The sequence below is a fragment of the Staurois parvus genome, unplaced genomic scaffold (assembly GCF_062004578.1).
Source record: "Staurois parvus isolate SC_StPar_1 unplaced genomic scaffold, SC_StPar_1.0 ptg000538l, whole genome shotgun sequence".
Lineage (NCBI taxonomy): Eukaryota > Metazoa > Chordata > Amphibia > Anura > Ranidae > Staurois > Staurois parvus.
The window spans coordinates 8,376,716-8,404,338 of NW_028318334.1; the positions used below are offsets into that span (position 1 = coordinate 8,376,716).

General features: G+C 43.0%; 1 protein-coding gene across 1 annotated transcript in view; it reads right to left on the bottom strand.

Annotated features, from left to right (window-relative positions):
- Positions 1-4,487: 4,487 nt before the first annotated feature.
- The window catches only part of TRIM65 (tripartite motif containing 65), a 56,578-nt gene continuing 33,442 nt past the window's right edge, over positions 4,488-27,623 (bottom strand). Inside the window, exons 4-6 of the mRNA XM_089690655.1 lie at positions 15,269-15,440; positions 14,086-14,229; positions 4,488-5,896 (exon numbers count right to left, since the gene is read on the bottom strand). Coding sequence (XP_089546781.1) covers positions 5,337-5,896; positions 14,086-14,229; positions 15,269-15,440 — 876 coding nt within the window. The 3' untranslated portion in view covers positions 4,488-5,336. The remainder of the gene's footprint in view (positions 5,897-14,085; positions 14,230-15,268; positions 15,441-27,623) is intronic.

Sequence of the window (27,623 nt, forward strand, 5' to 3'; positions counted from 1 at the left end):
ACACAGTACAGGAGATGACCAGAGACTGCGGACGTACTACAGGAGATGACCAGAGACTGCGGACGTACTACAGGAGATGACCAGAGACTGCGGACGTACTACAGGAGATGACCAGAGACTGTGGATGTACTACAGGAGATGACCAGAAACTGCGGTCATAGTACAGGAGATGAATAAAATATGCATTACTTTAATATTCATTAAATTCATTTGTTTGCAGAACATGTAAAAAACACTACAAAAGAAGAGAGATAATAATAGAATTAGCTTCAAATGAAGCTGAACAACATATCACACCTATCAATTGTTTCTTTTTACACAGACACACACCTAGGTTTTAGAAGGGGAAAACAAAAAAAAAAAAAAATATTCTGAACCAATGGACTGCAGACACAGTACAGGAAATGACCAGAGACTGCGGACGTGCTACAGGAGATGACCAGAAACTGCGGACACAGTACAGGAGATGACCAGAGACTGCGGACATAGTACAGGAGATTAATAAAATATGCATTCCTCTAATATTCATTAAATTCATTTGTTTGCAGAACATGCAAAAAAAACACTACGAAAGAAGAGAGTTAATAATAGAATTAGCGTCAAAAGAAGCTGAACAACATATTACAACCATCATTTGTTTACACACGCACACACACACACGTTTTGGAAGGGGAAGACAAGAAACAATATTCTGAACCAATGGACTGCAGACACAGTACAGGAAATGACCAGAGACTGCGGATGTGCTACAGGAGATGACCAGAGACTGCGGACATAGTACAGGAGATGACCAGAGACTGCGGACATAGTACAGGAGATGACCAGAGACTGCGGACATAGTACAGGAGATGACTAAAATATGCATTCCTCTATATTCATTAAATTAATTTGTTTGCAGAACATGCAAAAAACACTACAAAAGAAGAGAGTTAATAATAGAATTAGCATCAAAAGAAGCTGAACAACATATCACAACTATCAATTGTTTCTTTTTACACACACACCCACGCACGCACACACACACCTCCCCCTCTAGGGGCCAAGTTTAGCCTTGCCTATTATGTAAACACGACTATGCTGATTCAACATTTACTAAAAGTCATTTGCCTATGTGAAGATACTTTTCCTTTCACCAGGGCAAGGTCTTAATTGTTTCAATTAGGTGAAGTTTGGTGTCTAACGTCTATTGCTTCACCTTATTCTTAGTAAATCAATCCCATGGAGTCATTTAGATTGGTGGATGACTCAGTTCCATGGTTGTCAAAACCTGACTTGCACTGTTTCATCCCTGAATTCAGGTCCTGGGATTACAAATCGTGTATATATCACAATCAATTTGTGTACTATCCTATCAAACTTTACTGTGTTACACCACAGAGTCCATTATGATCTGATTATTTATGAGACTGGACAGCCTCAGATGATTGATACTAATGGCTGCTGGAGAAAGGAAGGAGGTATGTTATGTCAAGGGAAACAGGACAGGATCATGAGACAGCAATGCTGCCCCAAAGAAGGGTCATGACTTTTGGATGCAGAAGAGTTCCCCAAAATTATTTAAAATACTTGGGGCAAGGGTACTGGTGCTGGTATCAAATGTCTAGTGATGTCCTGTGTTCTGCATATGAGTTAAATTGTACTCAATGGAGTACACTACCTCAGGGAGTCTATTGTATGCCTTCTCCCATTCTTGGCATGGCTATAGCAGGAAAACGAGGATTCATTTTTGAAAAATGAACACATATTCAATACTCTAACTATTTAAAGCAAAATGTGTAAGATAAAAGTCATAGCTGAAGCAGCATTAAATCCAAACCTTTTTATTTTTGCTTGTTTTTATTACTTATCTTTTTCCTCATTTCATATTCTCATCTTAAATATCTTTAAGTAACGTAACCAGTCCATTAACATATAATTTTTTCCTCTATGACTGTAAAATGTAATCTTACACAATGACTTTTTTGTTAACCCCTCATCAGTCCACCTACTGCTTCAACCCAAGCCCTGTGAGTGTTGTTGGAATTCTGCCCATCCGAGGCAAAAGGGTGAGGAAAGTTCACTGCACAGGCACTCCTGGTTCGGAAGTGAGGTCTTAGAGGCATGATGATTCCTTTATTGGCCCTGTCTCAAGTCTGCCATGATGTGTTTATCCTAAAAGATTAGGAGTTTGTCACAATCAAGGAAGAAGAGGAGGCTGTTGTGGTGGGGGGGGGGGGGGACCTTCTGGACTGTCATGGGAGGGTACAAAATCACTGAGTGAGGGCATTAGTTCAAGAATGAACTACAAGGGGAACAAAAATAAAAATATGGTTCTGTGATGGACATGGACCGCCTGTCACCCTGCCTGGGTGCTTCCATCAGAGAGCTGCTTCCTTGCCCCTGGGACACAGAAACAAGGTATTATAGCTGGGCATTGCACCCAAGGACTACACAACACTCGCTTAGGTGCAAGTGGAACTCAACTTTATTGAAAATTCACACAGAATTTACACCACACAAAATCAAAGAGCTTGATCACATATTCTTTAAAAAATGCATCCTGTAAACAGTAATATCATCAGTACATCTAACAGTACATCTCATGTACAGATAACATTTAAAAGTGATATAATCAAACAATCTAATTAACAGCTAGCAGCTTACAGTGATCTAATTAACAGTAAGCTAATCAACAGCCAGGCAGCCAGGACCCCACCCTAGACAGCCTGGCAACAAGCCCACACCCCTGGATATACAAAGTACATTACACATGCTGTCTATCAGGTGTTTGCCTTCCACTTGTCTAATCTATCCACTAGAAAAGTCATCATTCAGCAAAACTCATACAATATTGCAACAGTCTAAAAAAAAATACAATTCATTTATCTTCATAGATTTCCTGAGGGAGATTGGTGATAAATATTTCTCTCCTAAGTGGTGGAGCTTCTCCAACGCAGTCTGCGGGAGGGTCACCATAATTACTCTGACCATTAACCTGTACCAGATCAATATTACACCTTTCCATCCTCTCCAGAAGGCAAGATTTATTGTCTTTATTCAGAGAAATAATCCAAGCCTCGCTCTCAGCGGTCATCACGTTGTTGTCCATCATCACAGACTGATCCGCTCTCTTCATGGGATCAAAGGCTGAACTGAGCTCTTTTTCATGTTCTCACTGGGAGAAGCAGACAAAATCCCCAGTCTCCTCCATGGGCCAAAATCAGTGGGTAGAGGGCTAGCCATTAGTCCCTTCCAAAAGCCCCTGTCCCAGTTGGGTCTGTCACATGGGCCTACAATGATTTTTACCCTTATAGACATCATTAATGATGGTCATTATTATTAAGGAACTTTAAGCACATGGCTCCATTCCTAAGAACACTGTTTGCACATTAACTGAAATTCCCAGAACAGGGGTTAAAAAAATAGAACTGTAAAGACATCATAACCCAGCCCTGGAATTCTATATAGAGGAACTATCTAAAGGTGTTTATTGTAGATTTCTTTGTTGTCATGCCTGGAAGAAGTCACTTGAAAGGGTTCAACTAAGGTGTGAATGCAGCTGGAACTCAGTGTCATAATTGTCAGCTGGTAACCTAAAGATGGCCCTATCTTAAGATTTAATCGTAGTCCAGTAGCGTCATCTGTTAGATGACAATGGTAGTGATGGCAGGGTCTTAAGATATTTGAAACTTCTAAAGGGTGTGGACGGGGTGGAATCAGAAAGAGTGTGCAAAATTGGGATCTCTCGCTCTCTCCCCCCATCTCTCCTCTCGCTTTCTCCCCCCTCTCGCTCTCTCTCACCTCTCTCTCCCCCTCTCTCTCTCTTCCCCCCTCTCTCTCCCCCCCTCTCTCTTCCCCCCCCTCTCTCTTCCCCCCCTCTCTCTTCCCCCTCTCTCTCTTCCCCCTCTCTCTCTCCCCCCTCTCTCTCCCCCTCTCTCTCCATCTCTCTCTCTTCCGCCCTTCTTTCCCCTCCCCTCTCACTCTCTTCCCCCCTTTTTGCTCTCCCCCCGGTCTTCCCCTCCCCTCTCTCTCTTCCTCCCCTCTCTATTCCTCCCTTCCCCTCCCCTCTCTCTCCCCACTCTCTCCCCCCCCCCCTTCTCTCTCTCTCCTCTCTCTCTCCCACCCCAGGAAATGGGTGTTTCCCAGCTGTTTTCTTGACTTTTTGGGGCTGAAATTGACTCATATTTAATCCCCATGGTCATTCTTTAGTAAAAAGATGGCACTTTAAAAAAAAAAAAATAAAAAAAAACAATTTTTTTTTCTTAACTTTAGTTTTAACAGGTTTTTTTTAAAAGCTATTTCTATTTAGGGGGTGATGGTCTATCAGTAAAGTGGTCCTTCCATTTCCTTTCCTTTCAGGGCTTGATTTATACTTTATTACTCCCTTGTCCAGCTACAATGTGACCCTTGCCCCAAACACAGCATGCAGCACTAAAATTAATTGACAAAGCTTAAAATGTTGTACCAATAGCAGGATCATACTTATACTTATAGAAGTTAAACCAGAGACAACATAAATATTTTACTGATACAACCAGAAAGCTCTGCAGAGGCAGGATCATAGTCACAGTCTACTTTTCAAATATTGTCATACAACATAATATCTTTTAGCATACTTATATAAGTCAATGCAAGAAAATTTTCTTCATCAGAACACTAGGAGAGGATGCTCTTCAAATACCCAAGAGTCAGATATAGATTTTGTGAAGTTTGTAGAGAAAGCTATAAAGAATAACATGGTATCCACTCCATACCTCTGATATTTAGGTGTAATGTGTTAAATGTGTCTTGCTTGTTGGTTGCACCTTTTGTGCAGAGTCCGGCAAAACAAACCTCATGTAATTTAATGTATGTAGATGCATTTAAAGCCCACTTCCAGCTTAGATGAAGAATGGAAAAAATGAATCCCCCCAACAGTAGTTAAAAATACAGTTTCAGTTGCAACACTCGCCTTCAATCTGGAGCTGTCCCTGCAGTATTTCTTGTCTGCCCCAAGATGTCCTCAGTTTTCCAGGTCGAATAAAGCACAGCATCGCCCAACCTGGAAGACTGAGGAGATTATTGTGAATGTCACCAGGGTGCCCTGAAAGCACTGTGTACTGATGCATAGAATGGCACTGACATCAGGGTTGCTGAAAAAGGTAAATATATTAAAAAGACCTACACCCGAGGGGGGGGGGTATGGGGCCTCCAGGAGAGAAGGTTATCACATGTGGGAGGCAGCAGGTTGGGCTTTAAACACATAATACATGTTTTAAACACTCACCATGCAGAGGTGTAAAAGAGCCCTACTAAGACTGTGCACACGTGGTTCTTTGCCATACATATTTTTATGTTTCATAGCTACATTTTTTTAGTCACACTGCCCCATCCTTCCCCAGATTATTCTGCACATGGTGGAGTTTGACATTGACATCATCTCCAATCCAAAATATAGGGTATAATCTTTCTAAGAAAACACAGTGGAACACGTGTAGATTTTCCAGACCCCCATCCATGATGCCATAGAAGGTAAGGCTGCCAGCCGCACAGTCTAAATGAATACCAATTCTTCTGCACGTTGGTAGGTTCAGCGGAATTTCCTTGTTATCATGCCAAGCAGAATGGCCCATGCTCCGTAACTCCAGACTCCATGAACAGTTGTTTCTTCCAATCTGGTTTTCCATTACATTGATACGTTTTAAGGAATCATAGGCTACCCCTATCTGCACAAAGTAGGTTGAGATCTCCACCTCCCAGTAATGGCTTCCCTCTAAGAATCCTTCCGTGCACATCACCTGCCAGCTTTGAAATCTCTTGGGGGATTCAGGAACAGTATTAGTCCTTGAGCTTGTCTTGTGTGTGGCTTTACAATTCTGCTGTGATATTATAATGTATTTGTTGGCTGTCTCTGGGTCAAACATCAGGTTTCTATAATCTGTAGATTGAAGCAAGCAGATGTGCATTAGATTAATAAAAACATTATGGCAACTCAATCTCTGGTCAACTTTCATTGTCGGTACTGAGGCCCTATTCAGACCTGTCTATTGGGGCATTTTTAATGGCACCTCAACTCATCCACAACACACTGCAGAGTACCACAATTCAAATACAGCGCGTTATGTTGCACTGTGTTGCTTAAAGCAGTAGTAAATTTTAAAAAAAGAAAAAAGGGACCCCTGCAGGCTTAAGCCATATTGTGCTAGTATGCACCACATGCTAGAACATAATAATAATTATTATACAGGATTTATAAAGCACCAACAGTTTGTACAGTGCTTTACAATATAAAGGCAGACAGTACAATTACAATACATTTCAGTACAAAAGGAATAGGTCATGGAGCTTACAATCTAAAGGAAGGGGGAGGTGGTACAAAAGGTGATAGCTGTAGGCAATGATCTGGTGGAGGTGGCTCAAGTACAGTTCGTAGGTGGAGGTGGGGTAGGCTTCCCTGAATAAGTGAGTTTTCAAAGATCGTCTAAAGGCAGACAGGGTGGGGGCTGGCCGAACATACTGTGGTAGGGAGTTCCAGAGGATGGGAGAGGCTCGGGAGAAGTCCTGGAGGCAAGCGTGGGAGAAGGTGACTTACCTATAGAATGGATCCCTCCAGCGTGCTGTCATTCCATCTGCATCTAATCTTCTTTCCGGGTTTGCTGGCTCCGACCATTCGAATGGCTGAGCCGCAACTATGTCACTTCTGCGCATGTGCACTTCAGTCATGACCGTGGCACAGAGCTCTGAAGAGATGGCATAAGTATGCCATCCCTTCAGACCGCATGCACCGGTGACGTCATTGGCTACTGCTTGCTGGAATATCTCTTAAATGGTGCACGTTTAGGAGATATTCATTTAACCTACAGGTGAGCATTATTATAAGCTAACCTGTTGGTAAAAGTTGCAAACCAAACTTTGCTACCGCCTTAAAAGGATCATGTGCATTTTTTTGGTTACGCGTATCGTGTGCAAACACGTCCTCAGACATGTTTGACGCGACCCCCCTCTGAGGACGTGTTTGCACACGATACGCGTCAGGAGGAGCAACACCACGCCGTGACGTCATGCCGCCGGAGCAACGTGGAGCTCCGGTGGCCATCTTTAATGCTAGATGGTCAGTCACACTGCTGTCTATTTTTATATCTCACTTTGTCTTACCAATTTGATGCATCATTAATAAAGCTGTACATTACCTACTACACTATGGGAGTATTCCTGTTTCCACCCCCTGGGGGTGTGCTTTAAACCCACAGGCCTACTATCCCAGGACAGGCTAACACTCTCTACAGATACCTGGTGATACATTACCACTCCTAGAAGGGATTAGGATACCCCGGCACCTGGCTTACTGTTTCATATCTGATTACACGTCCCCCAGAGGGAAGACCCTTCAGCTCCAGGCCCCATCAGAGGACATCTGGATTTACTTGTATAAGGCGCAATTAATATGCGCATCCGGTGAGTGCGTATTACCTACATCACTATAGCACTTTTTGCCGGATCAAGATTCACCAGTCACCTGATTGGAACTTTTATATTTATATATTTTTATATATTTATCTGATTAATTAATTAATTTATTTTATTATTATATTCCCTTTAAATTGGGATATATCAGTTGATTTATTGTCTTTTCGGACACTATATTGTACCCCCTTTTTTAGCGCTGCACAATTTGATTTTAGATATTCCTATTGTATGGTGTTATTGGTACCCAATTGTGTGCATAGATGCTCTTTCTTTAGGCGCTCACTCCTTTTCTCTATATACTAGGTAGTTTAGGGTTGATTGCTTATACTGTGTATGCATGTAGGCAGGTTGCCTACTGTTAGCCTAGCTACAGTCAGGTCCATAAATATTGGGACATCGACACAATTCTAACATTTTTGGCTCTATACACCACCACAATGGATTTGAAATGAAACGAACAAGATGTGCTTTAACTGCAGACTGTCAGCTTTAATTTGAGGGTATTTACATCGAAATCAGGTGAACAGTGTAGGAATTACAACAGTTTGCATATGTGCCTCCCACTTGTTAAGGGACCAAAAGTAATGGGACAGAATAATAATCATAAATCAAACTTTCACTTTTTAATACTTGGTTGCAAATCCTTTGCAGTCAATTACAGCCTGAAGTCTGGAACGCATAGACATCACCAGACGCTGGGTTTCATCCCTGGTGATGCTCTGCCAGGCCTCTACTGCAACTGTCTTCAGTTCCTGCTTGTTCTTGGGGCATTTTCCCTTCAGTTTTGTCTTCAGCAAGTGAAATGCATGCTCAATCGGATTCAGGTCAGGTGATTGACTTGGCCATTGCATAACATTCCACTTCTTTCCCTTAAAAACTCTTTGGTTGCTTTTGCAGTATGCTTTGGGTCATTGTCCATCTGCACTGTGAAGCGGCGTCCAATGAGTTCTGAAGCATTTGGCTGAATATGAGCAGATAATATTCCCGAAACACTTCAGAATTCATCCTGCTGCTTTTGTCAGCAGTCACATCATCAATAAATACAAGAGAACCAGTTCCATTGGCAGCCATACATGCCCAGGCCATGACACTACCACCACCATGCTTCACTGATGAGGTGGTATGCTTAGGATCATGAGCAGTTCCTTTCCTTCTCCATACTCTTCTCTTCCCATCACTCTGGTACAAGTTGATCTTGGTCTCATCTGTCCATAGGATGTTGTTCCAGAACTGTGAAGGCTTTTTTAGATGTCGATTGGCAAACTCTAATCTGGCCTTCCTGTTTTTGAGGCTCACCAATGGTTTACATCTTGCGGTGAACCCTCTGTATTCACTCTGGTGAAGTCTTCTCTTGATTGTTAACTTTGACACACATACACCTACCTCCTGGAGAGTGTTCTTGATGTGGCCAACTGTTGTGAAGAGTGTTTTCTTCACCAGGGAAAGAATTCTTCGGTCATCCACCACAGTTATTTTCCGTGGTCTTCCGGGTCTTTTGGTGTTGCTGACCTCACTGGTGCGTTCCTTCTTTTTAAGAATGTTCAAACAGTTGTTTTGACCACGCCTAATGTTTTTGCTATCTCTCTGATGGGTTTGTTTGTTTTTTTCAGCCTAATGATGGCTTGCTTCACTGATAGTGACAGCTCTTTGGATCTCATCTTGAGAGTTGACAGCAACAGATTCCAAATGCAAATAGCACACTTGAAATGAACTCTGGACCTTTTATCTGCTCATTGTAATTGGGATAATGAGGGAATAACACACACCTGGCCATGGAACAGCTGAGAAGCCAATTGTCCCATTACTTTTGGTCCCTTAACAAGTGGGAGGCACATATGCAAACTGTTGTAATTCCTACACCGTTCACCTGATTTGGATGTAAATACCCTCAAATTAAAGCTTACAGTCTGCAGTTAAAGCACAACTTGTTAGTTTCATTTCAAATCCATTGTGGTGCTGTATAGAGCCAAAAATGTTAGAATTGTGTCGATGTCCCAATATTTATGGACCTGACTGTAGATTGCTGCCCCGTTTGGGAGATAATTAAATGTTGTGCACGATTTCCCAGGTCCTTTTTTGAGTCTGGCCCACTGGTCCTGTAGCCTATAAAAAGGGAAAACTGGTCTAAATTCAGGGGCATTGACCTAGCTCGTGGTCTTAGTCTTGCTGCTTCCTCACTTGGACCTGTTCCTGCCGTGGGCCTGTGGTTCAGAGCCTTTAATATGTAGGGGGGTTGTCAAAAACTTCAGTCCACCCTGATGACACCAGTTCTAGACATCTTCCATTATGGACTTGCCTTTTCATGGACTTCACCTGTACAGGTACTCTGGGGCAGCCAAACCTGAGGTAGGGACTAGGTTAGAGAAGAACTGTTATTTGTAATAGTCAAGTTACTCAAGTAAAGTGTTAAAACTTTGCCATTCCTGGTTATTCAAGGGGTGCATGAAAGCTACTGACACTCTATCCACTTTACTTCCCTTCCTGACCCAGGCCATTTTTTGTTATTCGGCACTGCATTACTTTAACTAGCAACTGCGCAGTTGTGCAACACTGTATCAAAATGAAATTTATATTGTGTTTGTCACACAAATAGAGCTTTGTATTGCTGGTATTTGATAACGTCTTGTTTTTTTATTTTTTGCGATCTAAACGAAAAAGGACCATTTTGAAAAAAAAAACCACAATATTTTTTACTTTCTGGCATAAAACAAAACCTATCCCAAAAAAATTTTGAAAAATCAAATATTTTCATAAATGTTGACCAAAATGTATTCTGCTACATGTCTTTGGTACAAAAAAATCCCAATAAGCGTGCATTGGTTTACGTGAAAGTTGTAGCATCTACAAACTATGGCTTATATTACTGGAATTTTTGTTTTTTAAATACTACTAATGGCGATGATCAGCCTAATGTGTGAAATGTATGCTGCTTTTTAATAATAATCTTGTTTTTATTCCTTGTTAGTGAACATAGCTCTGAATTGTTTACAATGACAGAGCTGTGGTCAACTGTGTTCAGTGCTGATCACCAGGTCCCAGCAGTCAGTTATTGGCCAGGAACTGGTGATCAGTATGTGCTGTAACGAATCATAGCACAGCCAGACCAGCGGGCAGATGAGCACCCCCTGGCTGAGCATGTGGATCACGTACTAGGCATGTGATTCAGCACATGACAGTCACTCTGCCACCGTATATGTAAGTTACATGGTCGGCAAGCAGCTATACAGTGGGGAAAATAATTATTTGATTCCCTGCAGATTTTGTAAGTTTGCCCACTTACAAAGAAATGAAGGGTCTATGTCTATATTTTTTATCATAGGTGTATTTTAAATGATAGAGACAGAACATCAACCATAAATCAAGAAAAAACACATGATACAAATGTTATTAATTGAGTTGCAGTTCAGTGAGTAAAATAAGTATTTGATCCCCAAGCATGACTTAGTACTTGGTGGAAAAACCCTTGCTGGCAAGAACAGGTAAGACGCTTCTTGTAGTTGGTTATAAGGTTTGCACACATCTCAGGAGGGATTTTGGTCCACTCTTCTTCACAGATCATTTGTAAATCCTTAAGGGTTCTTGGCTGTTGCTTGGCAGCTCGAAGTTTCAGCTCGCTTCATAAATTTTCTATAGGATTAAGGACTGGAGACTGACTAGGCCACTCCACGACCTTAATGTGCTTCTTCTTGAGCCACTCCAGATTTTACAATACATGGCCCCATCCATTGGCCCCTAAATGCAGCAAAGTTGGCCTGTACTTTTAGCAGAGAAACAGCCCCAAAGCATATAGTTTCCACCTCCATGCTTGACTGTAGGGGATGGTGTTCTTAGTGACATAGTCAGCATTTTTCTTCCTCCAAACACGGCAAGTCGAGTTAATGCCAAAGAACTCAATTTTGGTCTCATCTGGCCACAGTGCCTATACATGTGCCTTGAGGAAGGGGACCTTGCAGGCGCTGCAGGATTTCAATCCATGTCGGCGTCTTGTGTTACCAATGATTTGTTTGGTGCCTGTGGTCCCAACTGTCTCGAGATCATTCACAAGCTCCTCCCATGTAGTTCTGGGCCGATCCCTCACTTTTCTCATGATCTTCCTTACTCCATGAGGCAAAATCTTGCATGGAGCTCCAAACCAAGGGCAATTGATGGTCATTTTGTATTTCTTCCATTTGCAAATAATCACTCTAACAGTTGTCTCCTTCTCACAAGGCTTCTTGTTGGTGGTCTTGTAGCCCATTCCAGTCTTGTGCAGGTCTACAATCTTGTCCCTGACATCCTTTCCCAGCTCTTTGGTCTTGCCCATGGCAAGGTGAGGTTTGAATGGAAGAAAGAGAGATTCTGTGGACAAGTGTCCTTTATACACAGAACGAGTTGTCATTAGGAGCACGTTCTTAAATTGACAGGACTAATCTCTGTACCACATGAGCACACAGCCAGTCTGTGGGAGCCAGAATTATAGTTGGTTGGTAGGGATTAAAAAATACTTATTTTACTCACTGAATTGCAACTCAATTTATAAAATTTGTATCAGGTTTTTTTTCTGGTTTTTTGGTTGATATGCAGTCTCTATCATTTAAAATACACCTATGATAAAAAATTATAGACCCCTCATTGCTTTGTCAGTGGGCAAACTTGAAAAATATGCAGGGGGTCAAATAATTGTTTTTCCCACTGTACATGATCTACAGCTTGGGTTAGTAAAACACATTGGGGGATGAAGACAGATTCATCAGAGTAACATGCTAAAGAGTACAGCATGTGATTACCAGGGGTAACAGAAGTCTACAGCCAGTAAAGGCAGCCTGTCATGAAGCATGTACTTCTGACAGGTGGGATGTCTTCTAGCAATGAGGGGGTTGTCATCGGCACCCTCTCCAAGCGGTCCGTCTGATATGGGAGCATATTAGCACAGCAGAGGTTCCCAACCTGGTCATAGGTATGAAAGAGGCAGAGTTACCAGAGCATGCATGGAGTCCATGCTAGGTGCTCAGCTGGACTCCATTCCATTACTTGGAGTGAGGTAGGGGAGATATGCTGGACAGGTGGAGTCAGCATTGGATCAGCATGGGCCTCCGAATTGCAACTACTGACCGTGAAAGTTTACATTGATTCGGGGCTAGGGAGAGTTAACTCTAGTCCAGTTTATTGTCCTGGCACACAGTGCATGGCCATCTCTAGGTTGGAGGCCCACCTTAAGGTTGAGCTCTCCCTAAAAGCAACAGGTCAAAAGTGACTGTTCAAGGTGCCTAGCATAGCCCAGAAGAACCCACCCCAGAGTAGGACTCCTATAGGACCAACACTTGGCGCCCAGTGAGGAAGGGAACATAATAATAATGTAAAATCTCTCTAATAAGGGCACAGACAAAACCGAAAACCCATTTGTAACAAATTAAGAGGGGTTTGATCTTCTGACAATGTTTATATTGTTGTCTGTGTCTTCCTTTCTCGATGATGCCCACATAACCCCATTTCTTGCATAGGTGTGTAGAACACTCCTAGTATAGGATGCTAGGTAAATTAAGTTTGGCACCCTCTGTTAACAGAGGAACAGTGATTGATTGCCAAGGTCTGCTCATGGTTTTACAAGCTGAGACTTTGTTTCCAGGGCCGTCTTTAGGGCAGGGAAAAAGGGCAGCTGCCCTGAGCCCAGTGATTTTTCTGGGGCCCAAAGCAGCTACCCCATATTTGCCAATTGTCCTGGTTTGCAGTGTACAGATGACCCAGATCATGTCAGTATTTACATGTTATTAACCAGCCTTGATATGTAAATAGCGACGGCATTCATATGTATATTATGCCCCCCTGAGGTTCCATCCACCATCACCTCTGCTGAATGCTGCCCACTGGAGACGTAAACAGGGGCATGCTTGAAAGTCCTGTGGTCACTGAGCCTATCATCAGCCTGTTCTACAAAGGTAAGCAAAGTGGTGCGGGTGGGGTGTGCAGAGGTAGGCAGAGAAGGAACTACAGTTTGGGGTGCACAGGTGAGCAAGGAGGGGATGTACAGATGTAAGGAAGGTGGGTGCATAGATGAGCATAGCAGGCATGTAGAGTCAAGTGGGGGGGGGAAGGCTGGAGTGGAGAGGTTTGGGGTGCAGAGGTTAGCAATCAGTGAGCCCTAATGATGTGCTGTATCCTCTAGCAACCAATCAGTTAGCAGTAATGATGTGCAGCAACCTCTAGCAACTAATCAGTGAGCCCTAGTGTGTGCTATAACCTCTATCAACCAGTCAGTGAGCAGGAATAATATGCTGTAACCTCTGGCAACCAGGTGCAATCGCTGCCTGATCTGATAATTATTGTTCTTCTCAGAAAAGTTGGAGAGTGAAATTGCATGGTGGGGCAAAAAAATGTTTGCCCCGGGTCCAATCAGTATTAAAGATGGCTCTGTTTGTTTCCCTCTGCCTTTGCGAGAATCTTCCAGAGCTTAGGGTGGGAAAATTCAAATGTCCAGCATGAACATTTACTATGCTCTGACCAATCCTTGGGGAGATGTGCACACAAGGAAGTAGGAGAGAATCTTGGGGTCACAGACAGAAAAAAACTAGAATTTTTACCTCTTTCTTACTCTATCCAGATTTGGGCTGGTGTAAGCTTACCAAGTTCATACTTGGAAAAATAAGTTTTCTTACAATCTAAGTCCATGATGAGACAGTATACCTTGAAAAAGTTTGTTTCTGATGGTGCTCATGGTTGTGGTATCTGTTGCTAGTTCTGTCTTCAGGGTACTAGGAAATGATCCTGATGTCTGTGTTGGGCAACATGTACCTCTTATTTCGAAGCTGGAAGACCTTACTGAGCTCTCTGTAAAAGAGGGAAACTCATTACATTCAACATAGTAGAGTGCATTTAACATCATTAGATATTGGGTGTCCTAAAAACTAATTTCTAGCTAAAATCCAAACTTGCACTCTTTTTTTTACTCCAATGAGTTGCAGGGCCGGATCATTCCTGCCCCTTTGTTTGTGTGGGCTGCAGGGCAGAAATAACCTGGAACCTAGCATTTTGGAGTAAAAAAAAAAAAAGAGTACCCAATTGGAGATCAGCTAGAGGTGAGCTCAGAAAATGCTCATTAAAATGATTTATCAGGGAACTCATGCTATTGTATTTTAGACATGTGCAATTTGAAATTTGAATGAAATTTTCTGAGATTCTGTTGTATCCGACTTTCCGAATTACAATGGCAAGAATTTCAATTAATCCAAAATAAATTATAACAAAACAAATTGTCTGAGTTTGAAAACTATTTTTAATTCAAAAATTAAATTGAAAATTAATTTGATTTAAAAATGGAAACATAATGCAATAAATACAGTAGTATAAGTACAGTAGTATAAAAGTGAAATAAACTGATGATTCCCATTACAGTAGGCTGCTTTATAGAATAAAATAGAATAGAAAATAAAAGAAAAAATAGAATAGAAAATGAAGGAATAGAAAAGAATCAAATACATTGGAATAAAACAGAAAACAATAGAACAAAACAAAATAGAATGTAAAGGAATAAAATAGAAAAGAACAGAATAGAAAATAATTTAAAAACATTTATAGAAAAAAAATAATAGAAAAAAATAGAACAGATTAGAATAGAATGAATATAGCCAAATTTTTACGGTTGAATTTTGAAATTCAAATTTCAAAATCCGAATTTTAAATTAATTTGAAAATAAGGAATATATGAAACGAATGCGAATATACACCAACTAATTCTGAAAACAAATCATTCTAAAATAAAGAATATGACGAAATTAAATGATTAACTTAAACATATTTGGAACTAAATAAAATTTTCAGTTGTGATATATCGTAATAGTTGATATGGGGAACTCACATTTACACTTACCTCTAGTTTCTGGTTGTGCCACCACAGGGTGTAATGCATTGGGCAGCTCCTGCTGAAGTAGTCTTGTGACTTCAGGCAGAACCTTAGTGATTGCGTTCATCTGTGCTGTTCCACACAGCTGAACGTTTGGTGGTACTGGAGCACATCCAACTGGTGCAAGGAGTGGAAGACCCTGTGACAACAAAAAGATAACATATTATATGTGAGGTCACACTGCTGGAGGTGAGCAGATGAAGCTGGTGGAGGAATTGACCACTTTTTTGGTTGGACCACTTGGTGATCACGGCAGAAAGAAAAATTCTATTTAGAAGAATTGTGTTTGGACTTTCACATTTATTCATCATGTTGCCAATGATCATGTTTTGTTTTTTAGTTTTATGATATATAGCACTGCACTTTTTTCACTATTTTTATACACCCTTCAATGACGGTGTTAACTTGACTTCTAAATATTTTACTTCTTTATCCCTCCAAGTGAAAGGGAATTTCCCTTGAATCACCTGACTTTCTGACTTCAGTAGATTAATATTCAATATCCCTGACTTTAAAAAAATTATCTTAAAGTTTGACAGTTCCCCATAATGTTTTAATATACTCATTAAATTTGGTAGTGTTAATCTAGGATTTACAACATAAAATAATATATCATCTGCATACGCTGCAACTTGTGTTCCACATCTCCAATTTGAATTCCTTTTATATCTACACTATTTCGTATAGTAGCCAACAAGGGCTCCAAAGATAGTACAAACAGGAGAGGCGAAAGTGGGCACCCCTGTCTTGTTCTGTTATGCATTATAAAATGTTGCAATAATGTACCCTTGATCTTCACTGCTGTGGAGGGATGATTATGTGCATTTTTTTATCCATCGCATCAATATAGGTCCTAATCCTATTGCTTCTAATTAATCATTAATCCCCAGTCTGCCTTGTCAAACGCTTTTTCAACGTCTATTGACAAGAAAACCACTGGGGACCTCTCCTTCCTACTCTTTAAAAAAAGGAGGAGTAATGATCTTAGACCATTATCTCTTCCTTCTCTTCCCGCTTCTCTGACCCCACCTGGTCAAGGTATACCCATTCTGGCATTAGATCTTTCAACCTGTTAGCAATAACGTTCGCATATAATTTCGTATTTATATTTAATAATGAAATTGGCCTGTAATTGGCACATTGGGATGGATCTTTTCCTTCCTTAGGTATTATTGTAATATGTGCCAGAAACGACTCCTTTCTCATTAACGTGCCAACTCCTAATGCATTCACATATACACACATTCTGGGCACTAACTGATCTTTAAATTTTTTAGAATATCTTACTGTATAACCAGTAGGCCCCGGGCTCTTCCCTGCCACTGTACTTGCTATTGCTTCTAGTATTTCCTCCTGTGAAATTGAATTTTCTAACATCTCTAATCTAGGTAACCCAGCTGTTTTTAAATATGTCTGAATTTTCTTGTATCTTTCTCCTTCCAAAACCTTTTGATCCTTATGTTTAACCGCATACAGAAAACTATAATATTTTTAAAATAAGCTAGCAATCATTTTAGTTGCGTATACTACCTCTCCCGTTTTTGTTTCTAATCTTCTGTATATAATTTACTGATTTCTTTTTCCTTAATATTTTTGCCAAATATTTTTCTGGTCTATTTCCCCACTGATACCTTTCCTTTGCCACCATATTGAAAACACTTTTTGTCTCCTGTTCCATTAGATCTTTTTCAAATTATCTTATATTGTACTTATATTTCTGTTCTTCCACCCGTTTCTTCTTTTTTTTCTGCCCCTATTGAAATCAGGATACCCCTTATAAATGCTTTATGGGCTTCCCATATCCTGGCCACTGAAACGCATTTGGTTTCATTTAACTGGAAATACTGTTCTATTTCTTTTTTTATTCTACCTTCAGTCTCCTGATCCTAGTAATAGTGTCTCATTTAGCTTCCATGTATTTATATTATTTAAATCTCCTTCTATTTTCAACTTATTGTGACTGCCACATGGTCTGAGAGAGAAGTAATTTAAATACTGGATTTAATCAATGACTCTAGTAATCTGTGTTCTATTAGTATATAGTTCTGTTTCAATATTTTGATTAAGAAAGTTTGTTTTATGAACACAACAAGCTCAATATACGCCCACGCAGGGGCCGAGCGTAACAGTAACTCAGGAACAGGTACATCCTGCTGACTTGTATTAGCCAAATAATAAAATGACCATTAACAGCAAGGAAGGATGGCAAAAACTGAACCAAATATTATCAGCAGTAGTCAAATAGAATACGGTAAAGAGAAGAGGGTATAAAAAAAGTTAGAAGAAAGAAAAGAAAAGAAAAAAAAAAAAAGGGAGTCAGAAAGAAAACAGAGGAAAGGGAGACTAGAAGAGTCACGGATCCAGGGCTAGCACAGGTAGCAATTATAAGGGGTCATAACTAGTAAGGGGCAGGAATGGCAAGGAATATCATATCCAAGGTTCCCAAACCTTAAGAAATCTTGGATGAGAATCATGAAGAATGCTAGACATTTCTTCATTGATCAACATATCATTCATCCGGGTCTTCACCCCTTGGAAAACAACCGAGGGGGTACTCCAAGCCTGAGCTATGGCGCGATTGGACAAAATAAATAGGTAGGATGCTAGTTTCTGCTGAGATCTAGACAGACCCAGAATTGGGCAATGTAGAAGGGCCACCCTTGCATCCCTACGGACCGTAATGTGAAATAGCGTTTGTAGCAAACCCTAGACCAGAAGCCTATCAATCGCTGGCACGACCACCAAATGTGTAAGACGTCCCCGCGTAGACCACAATTCCGGAAACATCTATCTCCGCCAGTCGGATTAAAGTGCGCAGTCCGAGCCGGGACCCAGTACCACCGCAGGAGAACTTTGTAGGCTGCCTCAAGAGTGACCGTATTGAATGAACATTTCGCCACAGGCCCTACGCCAATCCTCCGCTGCAATCAAGCCACCCAGATCTCGCTCCCACTGAGAGACATAAGACGGGCGGTGAGGAGGACCTACTGTTAAGGGAAGCATAAATTACAGAAATGAGACCAGGGGACCCTGGGGAGTGCTGACAAACGTGTTCAAAGGACGTTTTGCGGTAAGGGTATGCAGAAGTACGACGACGGGAAAGGACCCAGTGGCGCAATTGCAAATACCAATAATATTCCCATGGCGGGACCCCCTTTGATGCTTGAAGAGATTCCCATGAAGGAAACGTACGAGCGTTCAGAAAATCATGTACGATAACAAAGCCATGGGAGGTCCACCAAGAGAAAGAAGGGGGGTGTTCTAGGCCTGGCAGAAATAAAGGATTATATGTGATCGGCAAAAGAGGTAGAAATGATGAAATCAAATTACCCGAATATTTTACAGAATCCCAGGTTCGTAAACTGTGAAGCATGATAGGGCTCAAATCCGGAGGGAGTAGCTTAGGCGGGAGCCAAAGCAATGCAGTTAAGGAAAGCGGAGCACAATTGGGTAATTCCAATAGTACCCATAACGGGATATCTGTCGTGGCATGAAGCATAGACAACTGGGAAATCAGGGCCGCCAAGTAATATCTAGAAACGTGTGGGACTCCCAAACCTCCCTGCAATCTATGAGTATATAGAGTGGCTCTAGGCTGTTTATGAGCCCAAATAAAACTGTGAATCCGGCTTTGCAATACACAAAGAAAAAACGCAGGGACCTGAATAGGAAAAAGTACAGGATCTTCGGCAAAATAGTCATCTTGACAGCACGTATCCGACCAATCCAAGATAGAGAAGGAAACTGCCAAGAATGAAGCAAGGAAGTAACAGAGTGCAATAAGGGGTAATAATTAGCCGAAAATAAAGTAGAATAGGAGGAAGTAAGTGTAACGCCAAGATAAGCCAGAGAATGGTACGTCCAACGGTAGGGAAAGTGTATCTGCAACCGTTCAACCAGGTCGGCAGGGAGCATAATATTCAAAGCCGTGGTTTTAGACAAATTAATGCGGAGGCCAGAAACGGTTGAAAAACGGTCCAATATGACTTGGAGATTGGGGAGAGTGATGAGAGGATTGGTTAAAACCAAAAGGGCATCATCCGCATAGAAGTTGGCCTTGTATTGAGTGCCGGCATAGGGGACACCTGAAATATCTGTGTGATTTCGAATGGCTGCAGCTAAAGGTTCAAGAGCAAGAACGAAAAGAGCAGGTGATAATGGGCATCCCTGTCTCGTGCCCCTGAAAATAGGAACGGATGAGGAAAAAAAACCTGCATATTTAACACAGGCCAAGGGAGACGAATATAAAGCTGAGATCCATGCCGGGAATGCATCACCAAACCCCCATCTAGACAGCGTATATGTCAAGTATTCCCATGAAAGTGAATCGAACGCTTTATAAATGTCCAAGGATAAAAGGAATCCTGGTATCCTGCGGCAATGTAAAATATGAATGAGATGGATGACTTTACGGATGTTAGCAGCAGCTTGTCCTCCCGGAACGAAGCCAACCTGATCTCGATGAATAAGGGAGAGTAGATACTTATTAATTCGGGTGCCCAAAATCTTGCCCAAAATCTTCAAGTCCACATTTAGCAGCGAGATCTGTCTGAAAGCTTACGGTTCAAAAACATCTTCAGATTTCTTAGGAATCATAATAATATGCACCTGGAGAGACTCCAAAGAAAGCCGTGAACCCTGCTTCAAAGAATTGAAAAAGGCCGTTAAGTGAGGGACCAAAACGGTGGCAAATTGTTTATAGTAAAGCCCAGAAAATCCATCAGGACCTGAAGCCTTGGAGGCCTTCAAAGATTTGATGGCTTGAAAGAGTTCAGATTCAGAGATATCTGCATTCAGGGCATCTCGGGCTGCAACGGACAAAGAGGGCAGGTTCAGCTCATTGAAAAAACTATCCGCATGTTCAGTGACAAAGGTGTTCGGTTTTTGGTATAGAGAGGACATAAAATCCACAAATCTATGTGTAATCTTCACAGGGTCCAAGGTAAGGCCACCGCCCCTCATTCGGAGTCGAATAGGTTTATGCGTGCAACCAAGCGAATTAAGTTTCTTGGCCAACATTGGTCCCAGTTTATTGGCACGTATATAAAACCTATGTCCGGCCCAACGTAATGCCTTCTGAGCTTGAGTAGTGGAGAGAAGATCAAGTTCAGCAGCCACCACATCTCGAGCTTTCCTGTTGGCCGTAGTCGGGTAGGCTTTCCAAGTAGCGTCCACCACAGCCAATCTCGAGGTCAATTCTGACATCCTCTTCTCTCTGGCCCATTTCCTAGATGAGGTGATCTGAATCAAATGACCCCTAATGGTGGCTTTGTGAGCCTCCCACAAAGTGATGGCCGAGGTTACAGAGCCCACAGTGTCCGTAAAATAGGACTGAATGTGCGAGAGAACCTGGGAGCAAGAAGCCTGAGTGGTGAGCAGGAATTCGTTGAGTCTCCACAAAAAAGAGGGCCGAGCCATACCAGAAAGACACAGTGAGAAGACCAAAGGGTCATGATCAGACCAGGGTGAGGTCAAGATGACAATCTTTTGAATTAAAGATAAATGCTTGAAGGAAATGAAAACGTGATCTATTCTACAAAAGCTCAAGTGTGGGGCCTAATAAAAAGTGTATTCCCGCGACATAGAATGCATTTCCCACCAGACGTCTACCAACCCATAGGCTTGCAAAGTATCAAGCAGTTTAGATTCCTGAGAAAGGTCATGGTTAGTTGTCCCCCCCGTCGGGTAACGGCGATCGACAGATGAGTTAAGAGCAACATTCGAATTGCCCAGCAGTAAAAGAATACCACGTTGGTGGTGCCAAATCACCTTCAACAAGTGAGAGAAAAATTTGTGTTGGAATCTATTTGCGCGTAATAACCCACCAGGGTCACCTCCTGGTCCCAAAGGGTTCCCCGGAGGAGCAAATACCTGCCAGTGGGATCAGCTATTTCCAGGTTGCACGTAAACAGCATATTGCATCTAAAAGCAATCACCACACCCCTATGTTTCTCAATGGCCGAAGCAGAGAAAAAGGTTGGATAATGGTGAGAGAGGTAGCACGGCACGGAGGATTGAGAAAACCTTGTCTCCTGCAGACAGACTACGTCCACGTCCTGGGTCTTAAGATGTTGGAACACTTTAGAACGCTTGGTCGGAGAGTTAAAACCATGGATTGTACAGCGCTGAGCAAACCCTTTGGCGCTATATAAACTCATAGTAATAATAATAATAATGGATATTTTGAGAACAAATCTTCAAAGGTTTTAAAGCCATACTGATTCAAAGGAATTCAGCTGCCAAAGTACGCTAGGAATAACGGTCCAATCCTCAAATACAACCTTACCCTGGGCTGCTCTGGATCCGTGAGAAAGAAAAAAGAAGCAGACAGGAAAAGAGAGACAGAAGAAGAAAATATACACTCCAAGATAGTGTAACAAAACCACAATTAGTGGAAATTGAGTCCCAACAGCAAGGACACACATAGGGGGTGGCTCTACCACCAGGCACATGGGTGCGTCATAGACAACATAATACATAATAAACCTTCATAGGGAGGGAAAGGGAAGGGGAAGGAGAGGAAAAGAAAAAAAAAAAAAAGGGAAGGGGGGAGGAACATACCAGGTAAAAAGACAACGTCAAGTACATTACTGTAAGGAATGCATAATAGGATACCGTAAGATATATGAAAAACTTAGGCAGATACATTGACATATTTGCATGATAAAAAGGAGGCATTCCCGGGTCACGGACCCGTAAGATCGGAAACAGCACCAATCATATAAGGCACAGGGCCATGATCCAGGAAGGCCCCCGGTATATATAAAGAGGTACAATAACACCCCCTCCCCCCCAGACAAAAAAAAACAAAAAACCCAGGAGCCGGAGATCCACATAACCAAAATCCTGGCATAACAATAACAGTAGCGGAAACGCACAGAAAAAAAAAGACCCAAAAAATTCAACTCAAAATTGGATAGCGAGGAGGTGGCGGGGAATGAGGATCACCACCAGCACGTACCAATGTTGCACGGAAGAATATTTCAAATTGTAAGACTAAAACCCGCAACCTACAGAAAACATACGAAAAGTTCTCCCTACAAGGGCCAGTCAAGGTCTCCACCCCATCAGAAACACGGAGAGTCACGTCAGTGGACCAAGCCATCTGAAAAGTAAAAAATCTTACCCATCCGACCGTACTCAACCTGGATCGGAGCGAGAGGATCTGGACAACGGAGGGGTACCAGGGAGGGAGCGTTTACGGCCGCCAACTTTCTCCCATATACGCTCCAGCTGGGATGAAGGAGGATGGGAACCGGAGGGCCGCATCGGGCTGTCAGAGGTATCCCGCGAGGTCAGAAGGTGTAGCACATCCATGGTTGACTTGGCCTCTTCCAGATTATGGACAACATGGCTCCAGCCTTGGTACGCGAATATAAGCTTAAATGGGAAGCCCCATTGGTACTTGATGTGACGGTTCAAGAGGACTGACATGAAGGGTTTCATCTGTTGACGTTTCTGGATGGTGGATGGTGGCAGATCTGCGAACAGCTGGTACGGATGACCTTGAAAGTGAAGATTCTGCTTGTCTCGCGCAGAGCGAAGGAGCGATTCTTTCCTACGGTAGTAGGTGAATTTAATTATGATGTCCCTAGGAGGACCCTCAGACCTCCTCGGACCCAGGGCCGATGAATGCTATCGAACTCCAAACAGTCTATCGGTATCGCCGGGTCTAACTCTTGAAAAAGCGCGGTGGCGGTGGACATGAGGTCGACGATGGATTCGGGCAGACCACGCAGGCGAAGATTACCCCGACGGGATCTATTTTCAAAGTCTTCCAGACGCAAGAGAGCCGCGTCAAGTTCTCTTCTCAAATCTGTAAGGTCTTGCTCATGATTTTCGATCACCTTCGCCGCAGCGTCCATCTTCTCTTCAAGAGCATCAGTGCGGCCGCCCAACTCACGAATTTCCTTAGTGAGATGGTTCGCCAGTTTGGAGGTAGCGGTGTGAAGCTCTTGCTGCAGCATGGTATTGAACCTGGCCAGGAGGTCCGCATCCCTCAAGGAGGGCTGCGGGTGGTCTGCGTCCTGCAAGGAGGGCTGTGGGTGGTCTGCGTCCCGCAAGGAGGGCTGAGGGTGGGCTGCGTCCCGCAAGGGGGGCCGCGGGTGTTTTGCAGCCCGCAAGGAACGCAGCGGGTGGTCTGTGGCCCGTAAGGTGGTCTGTGGGTGGTCTGCGGCCTGTGAGGTGGTCTGTGGGAGGTCTGTGGAGATGTCTGGCAGGCTCTCCATGTCTGAAAAATCATCCAGACCACCTGCGGGTAGCAGCAGGGATGCGGCCGAAATCAAGGCCGGGGATTCCGCTCGCGAGTAGGATGCATCTGCTGGCCGACTCTGAGCGCGAGCGCCGGTGGCGCGGGGGGCTGCTGACTTCTTTCCCATTTCAGCGGGGGGGTCAGAGGAGAGTGTGGGCACAGGTGGGGGACAAATTGGGGGTCCCCAGGAGGCAGAAAGGGACTTATTGTGCCCGCCGGTGGAGGAGCACGGCTACTGAGCTGCCATGCCTTGCGCTGCTCACGAGCGCCCCCCATCAGTATATAGTTCAATCTGGAATGTGTCACATGTACAGATGAGTAAAACGTGTAATCCCTCTCCCCTGGGTGCTTAATCCTCCATGCATCTATCAATTGACATTGATGTAACATCTTTTTTAAAGATTTTCTTCCTTCTCTCTGAACATGAGACGAAGTATCCAGTTGCTGATCCATGCAAAGATTGAAATCCCCGGCCAAAATCAATTTTCCTTTCTTGAAATCCATCAATTTCATTAAAGTATCTTCTAAATCAGTGATGGCGTACCCTATGGCACGCGTGCCAGAGCTGGCACGCAGAGCCATCTCAGTGGGCACGCCAGGAAAAAGAGGAAGATGAGCGCACACGGACCGTGCACACTGACTGGCCATCCAGATCTCATCCACACTGCACCCCCCATTGAACTACATCTCCCACATGTCTTTGGGGCCAGGGTGGGCGTGGACGAGAGGAAGCGGCTCCCACACGGCTCTGGCGCCAGGGGTGACGTATCAGGAGATGGGCGTGGATGAGAGGAAGCAGCTCCCACACTGCTCTGGGACCAACGTGTTCAGCGTGCATGGGAATGAGCTGCCGGGTTGGAAGCCACACCAACACTGCCGTAGGTGAGATTGACTCCTTCCCAACTGCGCTATAGCCGACAGACGGCTACATCACGGTTGTCTAGTTCTGGGAGGGCGTCCATGGACGTCCTCCCAGAACACGAATCCTGTGTGCCCCCAGCGACATGCACCTGGTGCTGATGGTGATCGCTGGGTCCTAAGGACAGAGCTGATCACGTGATAAGGTAAAAGGCCAATGACACAGCTGATCACAATGTAAATATAGTTGCCGGTTATTGGCTGCTGTCACAGCATGAAGAAAGTACTGCTGATAACTGGCAGATGTGACAGGGGAGATCTGCACTAATAATCAGTGCCCTGATTATCAATGCCACCCATCAGTTCCCAGAAATGCCACCCATCAGTGCCCAGCAGTGTCACCCATCAGTGCCGCCTAGCAGTGCCACCGGTCAGTGCCTTCAGTTGGTGCTATCAGTCAGTGCCACCTATCAGTGCCCTTCATTCAGGTTTAATTGCAGTGTTGGCACTTTGAAATAAATAAGTTGGTTTTGTGTTGCAGTTTGGGCACTCGGGCTTAAAAAGGTTCGCCATCACCGCTCTAAATAAACCATTGCATTCTTATTTGGACAATAAATATTTGCTAGCTTACATTTCATACCGTATAATTTTCCATTCAAAAATAGATACCGGCCCTCTGGGTCAACCAATCTATCTTCTATAGTAAATCTTACATTTTTTTGCCATCCCTATCACTACTCCTTTAGCTCGTTATGTTGCCGAGTCTGCATAATACCAAGTCCGATAATATCTTGATTGTAACTTAATTCTTGTGTCATGAGATATATATGTGTCTCTTGTAGGAATACATCAATTGAATGCTGCTAGATTTCTATAATCATCTTATGTCTTTTTACTGGCTGTCAGGAATGGACTGGCCAGCAATGATGGGACTCACCTGCCTTATGGGCTGCAGTACCAGGGCTGGCCAGCGGGTGCTCCCAGCAATCAGAGACTCAACCTTGCTGCCAGCCAAACACCTGAAACTGCTTATACTGGTGTATTTAAGGGATGGCCAGACCTGCAGACTCTGCCTTGGTGTGTGTTTTTCCTAGGCCCTGTATCCTGTTCCTGCTTCCTGTTTCTGTTCCTATTCCTGTTCCTGTCTTGTTGCTGACCCAGCCTGATCTGTACCTCTGCTGACTTCTCCTGCTCTGACCCCGGCTCGTTCCTGACCATCCCTCTGCCTGACCCTCTGTACCACGCTGCCCGCTACCTGCTGACCCTGGCTTGTGACCCCTACCATTCTCCGCTTGCTCCCCCTGTACCTACCTGCCCAATTGATATTGACCCGGCCTGCCTGACGACGCTTGCATTTACTGTTACCTGTGGGTAGTTGGTTTGGTTTGTTTGCACTGTATTATGTTTTAGTATTGCACTGCGTTTATGTTTGTATTGTTAGTGTTAATAAATTATATTGGTTATAACATATCTGAAGTCTGCGTTTCCCTGCGTCAGTCACACACCTCTGGTCATACCCGGGAGCCCTGACACTGGCGTATTCAGTCCCTTTACATTATAGGTCATTAAATTAATTATGTCCTTATCCAACATCTTTTTATGGTAATCCTTTCTTGCATTTGGTCTATAAAGATGGAGGAATCTAAATAGTAAATTTGGAGCCGCATGAAAATTTAAAAAAAAACCCCATCCCAACCCCCTCCCACCCACCACCTTTGTTAAACTAATATGGCCCAAGTCTAGCCCTTGGATCTGTTGTGGTTCCATCCCCACCCTTGATCCCTCTAATTGGGGCTGGACTCCATCCATGGACGCCTCCCACTCCCCCTTTCTCTCCCTTTTGGGTAGGGGGTTTCCAAGCATGCTGGGCCTCCCCGTGTCCCACCATGAGTATAATCTTTCTTCTCCATATCATTGTGTTGCCCAAATTACCCTATACCTCTGCCCTCCTCACCACCCCCCTTAGTACCCCCCCAAGTCAAAGGGGGGTATATAGTAAGGGCGCTTGAGGCAAGGCCAGGGGGGAAGGGGGGCAGAAAAAAAAAATAACCAACGAGGTCTACCCTCTAAAAAAAGAAAATGTAGTCTTTTTACATTTCGCCATCTGTTAAAACACCTTGTTCCTAAAGTCTCTCAGGAACTAGTTTTTCCTTTTCTACATTTTTTTTCTATACATTGTTATTCAATCTTCTTTCTTCCACACTTGTTTCTTCTCTATTGCTGTCTTTTCCTTGGAATCAGATGCCATCTCTGTTTTTCCAGTCCCTTTTCCTCCTTCTTTCCCTCTGTCCAATTTGGAATCTCAGGTACTTGTAAATCTAGCCTCTCACAGAAGTCCCGTAATTTTTCTGGGAATCTTAGCCTAGCTGAATGTCCATCTTTCCATCCATTTAGACATGCAGGGAATCCCCACTTATATCGGATATTTTTTCGCATTTGTTCCAGCAGTGGTCACAGCAATTTTCTTCTTTCCAATGTTTCAGGTGCTATATCTGCATATATTTTCAAGTTCACCTCTCTACATGTTATTGCCTTTCATTTTCTCCCAGATTCTTATTTTATCCTCGTAATAGTGAAAATGCGCTATCACGTCCCATGGGTTCCGGTAGTCACTCCTGGAGGACTCTTTATCCTGTGAACTCTGTCAATTTTCAGTAGATCCGTAATAGGTCTGTCCATTAGTGGATTTAACACTGTTCATTACATCTCTTAGATCTTCTCCTTGGGATTCTTTGGGTAATCCCCGGATCCTCAGATAATTCCATCTGTTTCTATTCTCCTGATTTTCCATTTTGTAAGACAGTCTCCTTTTGTTCAAACCTACCCGACGTCCTTATGAATTAATGCCATGTCATTTTTTTATAGAGTATTCTAATTTTGCGAACACATCTATTATTTCTATTTTTGTTCTCCTGAATTCCTTCTATCCGTCTCGCTTTCCAAATTTGGGATCTCTTTGCCATGGTTCAAATCAGTTATCTCTATTGATAAACTAGATTGATCTCCACTACTATTTCCTGCTGTTTGTCCTCCTATTCCCTGTTGTCTCTCAGGGGTCTGACTCCCTGGACTCTTCTCCTTCGAAGGTATATATTTTTTTATTGTGTTGTTACTTATCTTAGGTGTTTTGCCCCTCCTCCTTTTACTGATTTACTCTTCATATTGTTGTTTGTTACATGCAACCTGCACAATATCTTTCCCCCTGCCTGTTTC